Source organism: Ambystoma mexicanum, chromosome 3q (genome assembly GCF_040938575.1).
Source record: "Ambystoma mexicanum isolate Mex_15411 chromosome 3q, UKY_AmexF1_1, whole genome shotgun sequence".
In the NCBI taxonomy this organism is placed as follows: Eukaryota; Metazoa; Chordata; class Amphibia; order Caudata; family Ambystomatidae; genus Ambystoma; species Ambystoma mexicanum.
The window spans coordinates 344,277,567-344,286,782 of NC_090926.1; the positions used below are offsets into that span (position 1 = coordinate 344,277,567).

The 9,216-nt window shown below is 46.0% G+C and overlaps 1 protein-coding gene across 5 annotated transcripts in view; it reads left to right on the plus strand.

Annotated features, from left to right (window-relative positions):
• Positions 1–8,742, plus strand: part of FAXDC2 (fatty acid hydroxylase domain containing 2) — a 707,939-nt gene extending 699,197 nt beyond the window's left edge. For all 5 annotated transcript variants that reach the window (XM_069653968.1, XM_069653965.1, XM_069653969.1 and 2 more), the window contains one exon: positions 7,744–8,742. In XM_069653968.1, the coding sequence (XP_069510069.1) occupies positions 7,744–7,900 (157 nt within the window). In that variant the 3' untranslated portion in view covers positions 7,901–8,742. The remainder of the gene's footprint in view (positions 1–7,743) is intronic.
• The last annotated feature ends 474 nt before the right edge of the window (positions 8,743–9,216 follow it).

Here is a 9,216-nt window from a genome sequence, read left to right on the forward strand (position 1 = left end):
AAAATCTATGGAATTCTGGGGCAAGCTCCCGCTCTCGATGGCCGAAAGGGCCGGTCTCCTCAAAATGGTTGCTCTTCCCCGCTTACTATACAACTTTACAAACGTTCCCTACAACATCCCCCCCTCCTTCTTCAGAAACATAAATAAACTATGTAGACAGTTCCTTTGGCAGGGAGGCAGACACAGGGTGGCGCTGGACACACTCCAAAGACCCTACGAGAGGGGAGGAATCAAAGTCCCCAATTTCGAATTGTACTACCTGGCAAGCCAACTAAGGCATGTGATGCGATGGATGGCTGACGAGACCTCCACGGACACTAGGCTCCTCCAACTTGCATTGCCCAATCTCCTCCTGATGGACCTACTATGGGTCCGGAACAGACTCGCACAGCCCTTCCCATACCTAATCAAACTTGGAATAAAGCTCTGGAACAGAGTGTGCAGAACTGTGGGGTCAGCTGATCCCTTCTCACTACAAATCCCCATCGCAGCAATTATGGCTTACCAGCCATGGGGCTCTCTCGAATCACGCACCCAGTGGGAACCCTACAGAGTGGCCACCCTAGGAGACCTAACACGAGACCAAGAGATCATACCCTTCCCCGACCTTGCTGAGACTACGGGATTACCCGCTGGCCAATTTTTGCTCCATAGGGCAGTGACACAAGCCATAATGGTTAGATGGCCAGAGGCTACCACCCCAAAGACGGAAAACGAGGTCATAGAAACACTATTAAACACAGCCGAAGGTGGCCATGAAACCTCGCGATTGTACGAAACCCTGCTCCAGGGCAGGACAAGCAGCGAGCTCAAAAGCAAAGCAAAATGGGGAATCGAACTTGGCCAAGACTTTGCAGATGTCGAATGGGAGAAAATAACTCACTACCACAAAAAGGTTTCTAGGAATTCCCGTTTGCAGCTCATTCAATTATACATCACCAACAGAGCATACCTAACACCAGAGGCCATATCCAATTTCAAAGGAGCTGAGGCCCAGGTATGCCCCAAATGTAAGGAGCCGAGAGCGGGTATGACGCATATGTTCTGGGGCTGCCCGGAGATACGCCACTTCTGGACACAGGTTCAGGAGAGGGTGGCGACGCAGATATTGAGCTAGAAGTGAACAACCGCGCAGCCTGCATCCTGGGCAGATGCAAACGCAACCACAAAAATAAGCCTCTAAACAAACTCAAAGATCTGATATACATAACTGCGAAGAGACGCATAGCCATGGGATGGAAGAGCCCAAGGGCCCCGTACGAGGCACTGTGGTGGGGGGACCTGACGAAATGGATAACGGCGGAGACCGGCGCGTGGGAAACGGCAATCCTTGAACAGAGGCTGGACTCCAGTGGAGAACTGCATCGCTGGGTGGCTTTAACAGAGCCACTACTGCATCCTAATAACACTGACGATACCTCGGACGGTTCGGACTGTCCTAGCCATCAATCCGGCCCATCACAATTGGAAGATAATGTTGACTGTGGTCTTGAGTTGGGGGTGGGGGGATATACGTAATTCTGTTGATTAATGTCTGATATTACAAGTGATGCATACTGTGTTTGTTAAACTGTTAAAACCAATAAATAAAGTTAAAAAAAAAAGAGGCTCCGACAGTCTTTCACACCAACCGACTTAAAGCGTATGTCTCCCGACCTGATGTAGGAGCGTTGCTTCTAGCATCATCCGAGGAAGAGGAAGAGAGTGAAGCTCTTCCGGATCTCCTCAGAGGCTTACCTTTAGATGAAAAAATTGAAGGAGTAAATCTCTCCTCCAATCTGACACCCGAGCAACAAGAAGAGTGCAAATCTATGTTGAATCAGTTTGCCTCTCTGTTCTCGCTTTCACCAGGCTTGACCCCTTGGGGCCAGCACGACATACTCACTGGTGACTGTCTGCCAGTCAAAAGCAGAGGATACCGCATGTCAGAAAACGTACGAACCCACATCAAAGGTGAGGTCAGCAAGATGCTCGATCTCGGGGTAATAGAGCCCTCTACTAGTCCATGGTCAAGCCCAGTTGTGTTAGTACCAAAGGCCGGATCTAAACAACTTAGATTCTGCGTGGATTATAGAGCTCTTAATGCAGTCACCAAGACTGATGCCCACCCTTTGCCAAGAACAGATGAGTTGGTGGATAAACTTGGCACCTCCAAGTTCCTCAGCACATTTGACTTGACGTCAGGCTATTGGCAAATAGCCCTGACAGGCCATGCCAAGGAGAAAACTGCATTTTCTACCCCCGTTGGCTTATACCAGTTTAAGGTAATGCCTTTCGGACTGAAGAATGCACCTGCTACGTTTCAACGGATGGTAAACCAGGTTCTGAATGGGATGGAGGACTTCTGCATGGCATACTTGGATGACATCGCAGTGTTCAGCAATTCCTGGGAAGAACATGTAACCCAGCTGAGAGATGTTTTGCAGGCTCTTGGACGAGCCAATCTGACCATAAAGGCGAGTAAATGCCAAATTGGACAGAGCAAGGTAGTCTATCCTGGACATGAGGTAGGAGGTGGAGAAATAAGGCCTTTGCTCAGTAAAATTGAAGCTGTGCAAAATTGGACAACCCCGACTTCTCAAACCCAGGTGAGAGCCTTCCTAGGCCTCACTGGGTATTACAGGAATTTCATAGAGAACTATGGGACCATAGCTTCTCCACTGAATGTCATCTCCTCGCCCAAATTTCCTAAAAAGGTTAAATGGAACGAGGAGTGCAATCAGGCTTTTGAAAACCTGAAAAAGGCTCTTTGCCAAGCCCCAGTACTCAGAGCTCCTGATTACCGCCAACACTTCATTGTGCAGACAGATGCTTCAAATGTAGGATTAGGTGCCATACTCAGTCAACTGGATGGGAAAGGTAGGGAGCACCCCGTTTGCTTCATCAGCCGCAAGCTGAAGGATCCTGAAACAAGGTGGGCAACAATCGAAAGAGTGCTTTGCTATCGTGTGGGCTCTGAAGAAGTTTAGGCCGTACTTGTATGGTTCTACTTTTGTCATTCAGACTGACCACCAACCCTTGAGATGATTAATGCAAATGAAAGGGGAAAACCCAAAACTATTGAGATAGTCGATCTGCCTGCAAGGGTTTGATTTCACCATTGAGCACATGTCAGGGTGTCACCACCAAAATGCTGATGGTCTCTCTAGGATGTATGTCATCGACTAGAGGTATGAGATTCATCCAGGAGTGGATTAAATCCTCCTGTCCCTTAGTCTGGGGGGGGGGGGGCGAGTGTTAGGGAGAATTCTCTGTTTAGGCTGAATTTCCTAACCTAGTGAGTCCCCCAGCAGCTTTGCTGGATTTCTGGAGTTTGTTTTTTCTCCCACTCTTGGACATGTATGTGTGTAATTCCTTTGAATGCCAATGTGTTCTATGGGCTATGGGGTCTTTTACTCCATAGGGTCTCATATGTTTTTCTATGTGTGTTACACCGCACCCTACGTGCCGTAACACTGGGGCGTCCTAGCGGACCCCCACCATAGACTCCATACCCAGGGACTGACTACTGTCTCCCCGGGCATGTAAAGTCACCATTGGCTTTACTAGACCTAAATTTACTAACAGAACTAGTAAAAACCATCTTATTGTGGACGTACTAGTAGGGGTAATTCGATTACTCCTGGATCTGTTACTCGAGGGGGCACTGTCCCGTCGCCCCTCGTCGAGTTTTGGCTGGTGGCAGTGGAAACTACTTGTTATGTCCGACCCGAACATAACCCTATGGGATTCGTCCCATTGTTGGAGATTGATACTTTTCCTCGTTAATCTCTAACGTACCACCGGTCTACTTATCTTAAATAAGTTTATCGGATGGTATTTTCTGCCAGAACTCGGTTTTTAAAATGGCGTCTGTGTTCGTCTCTGTGACTCCTAAACCAAAGGTTGAGCTCTTTGTTCCACTTTTGGCGGGCCTCTGTACAGAGACCCTCCAAAGTGGTGCCATTCTGTCTGGGTTACCACAGGGGTGTGGGAGGGGGTTTAGGCACCCTGGACCGAGTTGCCTTGCCAACTCCGGTCGCACTCTGGAGTGATTGGCACAAGTGGTAAGCCTTCCCGCTCACCACTTAGCATGTGTTGATTGACAGCTAGGCTGAATGAATGGGGGTTTTCTGCATAAAAGCAGGGCTTTTGGGACTGGATCTTCAGAGGTCGCCACAGGACCTAAGAATCCGACGAGGGTACCGCTGAGCCGACCTGCACGACGACACCTCCGGTGGAGCCCTGCAGAACCGACTCACCACTTCCCGACGACAGAGGAGATCTCCCTGCCGGAGAGTCTCTTCCCCTGACTGGTGGGAACAACCAGTCCCCTTTGCTTTTTATTCGCCTCAGGACGCAGTGGTCGAATTTCCCGTGCAGAGCACCTCGGCAACCGGATAGCCACTACCCCTGTACCGCGACCAAAAGGTGGTGCCTTGTGATGAAGCACTCCGCGGCTGGTCTCTTCCCTGGTGGTGCACCGGACTTCACTTTTCTTCGACGACGAGATCATCTCTACTCTTGGCAAAGACCCGACGTGCATCCACCACCAGGAACAACTGCCCCCGCCGGAGCTGCCCTCCACAACAAGGTACCGTGTCCGCCTGGCTTCCCTTTCGATCGGTTCGAGTGAGGTGTCTTAATCCTCTCCTTTCCGTTGGGTCGCCTCCAAGCTTTTCTCATTTATTGTTCTGAACTGGTTCAATCTGCCGATAACAATTTGCTACAAAGACTTGAAGGCCTCTCCACTAGAGACTTTTTGGGACATATCGCCTTGCCTCTCTCCGAGTGGGCCTGGCCTCTGAACTTTAGGCTCTATTGAGATTCCTGCCTTCCTGCCTTGCATTTTTGCCCGTGAAGTATTGAACTGTGTTGATTTCGTAACCTGCCTATCTTTTTCTCTCCCGTCCTAACTAATATTAGAGTGCCATCTAGGTTGAGGTACAGACCGCTGTCTGTAAATAAGTGGTGCCGGTAGAACCTAGACTTGTCGAAATATTACTAGGGGGATTGATCGTTTCGTCTTCGTAGAGTAACTGTGCTTGATTTGTTTGCCGTGAAAGTGCCATAGTGTTTTTGATAGATGTTTCGTTATAAATAAATACCTTAATATCTTTACACTAAGGCTTGTTGCGTGTTTGCTTGTCTTGCTGTGAAGAATTGCCCTATTTTGTATACTCCACATACTGCTCAACTCTTCTTGAGGGAAGTCTGACTGCTCAGCCACAGCTACCAAGTGAATCTGTGTGGTACAGACTGCTACCAAGTGGGTTCACCGCCAAACACCTGTAGTCCTAAATCTTTTGCAGTGGTCCCAGAGGGAACTGCACAGGTTTCCGCCTAACAGCCGCCTTTCTACTAAATCTAGGGGGTAAGTAAGTGCGGTCCTGCCGCTCCTATTTGTTTAGAGTTGCTACGCCCAATACTTCTGTTTTCATTTGCGTTTTAACACACTATATTCCAGTCCCATAGAGTAATAAAGTTCAAGGGCTACGCCGTGTCTATCAAGTAATTCAAGGCGCTATACCAGGATTCCCCACTCTCCCACCCTCGCAGGGTACAGGACGTAGTGTCTTCACTTATCGTGCTCCTGGGAATCTTAAAGTATCAATACATGTTTGGGATCTTACAAAAGGAATCTCTCTACTTTGGCCCATGCTGTTTTCACATTTTGTGCAGCAAGTACTACTTCAGGCAAAGGCTGAGGACTGTGCCAAGAATCGCGAAAATCAAAAAGACCAGTTTTGAGATATTGTGAGCAAAGTTATGGGGCTAAATAGTGCAATGTTCCCCCTATGCGGAAAACCACATGCAAATAAAAACAGTTTTTTTTCTGCAATGTTTTTCGGCATGAAAACAATGATGAAGCCTTCTCAAATTTGGCATAAGTGTTTGGATTTGGCCAGGTCATGGGTCTGCCGAATTTGCTGAACTTTCACGGACATAAATGAAAGTTAATGAGGTAAGCATTTTTGCATTTTCCTCTGTAAAGTAGTCCCGACTGTGGATCAATAATGTATATCAATATATCTGTATAAAGATTATCCTGCGTCACATCTAGACAGATTTGTGAATATTAGCTTTCGTCACATCCAGACAGAACTGTGAAGATTAGCCTGCGTCACATCCAGAGAGAATTGTGAATATTAGCTTGAGTAACATCTAGACAGAAATGTGATTATTAGCTTGTGTCACATCTAGACAGAACTGTGAATTTTAGCTTGGGTCACATCCAGACAGAATTGAGAATATTAGCCTGTGTCACATTTAGACAGAATTGTGAATATTAGCTTCGTCACATCTAGACAGAACTGGGAAGATTAGCCTGAGTCACATCTAAATATAATTGTGAAGATTATTGATATTTTATTTATATTGCGCTTGTACACAAGTGTTTCAGCACGCAACAAGGTAAGGGAGGGGAACAAGGGAGAACAAAATCAACGATCTTACTAGGCCCAATGACATTGAGAACACGCAAGTCCATGGGAGAGGGAAAGGGGAAAAGTGCATGGAAGATTAGCTTGCGTCACATCCAGACAGAATTGTGAATATTAGCCTGTGTCACATCTAGACAGAACTGTGTCACATCTAGATGGAATTGTGGATATCACCATGCGTCCCATCTAGGTAATGATGCCACTAACCAACACTACTAATAAAAAAATCTCACTCCTCTGCGTACACCTCTCAAACTCTGAACTACCCACAACCATACCTCTAAAGCACAACAAACCGCACACACTTCACTACACCATAACAACAAAACAAACCACACATAGCTTCGTACAACAGCACAGGAAGGCTACCAACCGAAAAACACACCTATGCTCCGCGAACGTGTGTAAACCGAACTGAAGCTGCCAACAGCACATCACAGCTCTCTTGCTCTATCTCCCACTCAGTCCTACTAACTTACCCTACCCTCTTGCTTTTCAGATCTACCAGAGCGCCAAGGGACCACTCCGGTGGTGACAGTGCGGGCTATAAATATCCTTTAACATAACACAACATATAGTTATATAGTATTAGCTTCAATGTCTTGCTTTATCAAAGAATAATCAGAAATGTAGCATACTGTTATATTGCAATGATCTTAGTTTAATCTTTGTGTAGTTTTATTCTTACTTTCCTCTGAGCACAGACTTAAGTTACTACCATTATGTTAGTGTACTGTGAATTAGTTTCAGTTTAGTACAGTTTTAGGTCACCTTCATATAGTTTTCTCCACAGGCTCTCTTTATTCTCAGTGTTAACTTAGTAAGCCTGTGGTATTAGAAATTATAACCTTAGCACGGGTAGGCGGGTCTTGCAAGCTGCAATAATACGAGAACACTTTATTATAATACAGGAACATTTCAGTCAAAAGTAAAGAAAAACTGCTATATGAACTAAGATGGCTATTAACCACTTAGGGCAGGACATTAATAGCTGGATGGGATCAAAAGCACCATGTGTGTTTAACAGTGAAATAATGGCACAGAGGGGCGGGGACCGGCAGTGCAAGGGAACGCAGTGAAATGGCCTAAGGTAGTACATGAGGGACAGGTCAAGCTTTGTCTCAACAGCTGAAGGCTCATCAATTTTCTACTTTAATCTTGTAAATTGACAAAATGACGGTGTGCCCCTATTCTTATTGCAGTTTTAGTGTGTTTGAAAACCGATATTCCTTATTTGGGTGAAGAAAGCTCTGTTGGGATTTGCCAATGTGGTGTCTTGCAGGTCTTTTCTCTCAACCCTGCTTTTGTTGTTTCTTTCCAGGTTCAATCAGTGCTTCGGTGTTCTGGGGGTGCTGGATCGCCTGCACGGGACTGATGCTGTGTTCAAGCAAACAAAAGCTTGTGAGAGACATGTGCTGCTGCTTAGTCTCACCCCGCTGACCGAAACCATCCCTGACCCCCCAAAAAAGGCAATGTAACAATGATGTGCCATTAGGGGGGTGGAGTGCCACAAAACCCTTTTCCTGTTGCCTTAGCAAAGGAAACTAGATATGTAGACATTAATGTAATGATTAACTAATTTAGGGCTTGTTGTAGGGAAAGATGATTAAAGCCAATTCTCCATTCTAACAATCATTGTCGAGTTGAGCTAATACATGAGGAAAAAAACCTTTGCTGGGGTACCAAGTGAGGCACTCAGGAGAGGAGCTGGGAGGCGCCACTTTGGGGTTCAGGAGAGTGGGAGAACTGCACTATTGTGACCTGCACACAAAGGTGAAAGTGTATTGTACGCTCCATTTCTAGTCTGCAAATGGTGTTATTCTTCTGCAGTTCTAGCAAAGCTCACATTAGAGGCCTCGCCTCCCAAAACAAAGACTCTGGGGTGTGTCACAGAGAACAGCCCTGTATTCGTTATTATCAAATTACGGGTGCTGTGCCGAAAGGTTTTCTGATGGCTGGAGTTCTGCTGGGGTAGAGGAACCCCAGTGTTAATACACTGTTGATGGTTTTCGCAAGCTGATTCCATTTGGAATGTGTGACTCTTTTTTCCTTGTGATGCCACCAAGTATTGTGAAAGTTGCTTTGCCCTTGCCTGCTGGACTGTAATGTCATACGTGTGGTGGGAGCCTATGGTCCTGACATCAAAATGTTGCCTGTGTTGTGAAATAGCACCCACATTGGTCAATGCCTATGGAAATACAAATGCTTGGCTTTTTCTTTGTACACGAGAAAATCAAGAGTTAAACTAATCTAATATTAAAGAAAAAGCTGTGTATTAGATGTTTTGTTAAATACATAAAATTTCATTTATTTACCAAAATGACACCATTTGATATTTGCAGTTCGAGTGCATGCATGGCTCTTGAGAAGCAAACTTGTAATTTGCAGAGTGAAGTGCTTAGAGTTTTTGGTTCTCTTACTGTGCTTACTACAAACATTCTAGGAAGACAATCTCATTTGTGACAAAGTGCAAAAAGCAAACATAGATAGCATTGTAGAGATGAATGGACTCCTGATCTGTCCACTGCTTGGAGCCCATTGTAGAGTAATGGTTCTTTAAGTGTTTTATGAAGTTATAATATGGGACTTTTAGCCAAAGTGGACATATAAACTTCATGCATCAATGGGCATATTCTAGGAACCCTGTTCACTGGCCTCTCGGGAATGTGGTGCCCCAAAACACACTTTCCCCTGTGAGAGTCTCTGAGTAGTTAGCTGTGTGCTCATCCGATTGGTGGTAGATGTACCTACATTTGAAATGGTTGCTGACAGCTTGCTGCATCTTGAGGGATGC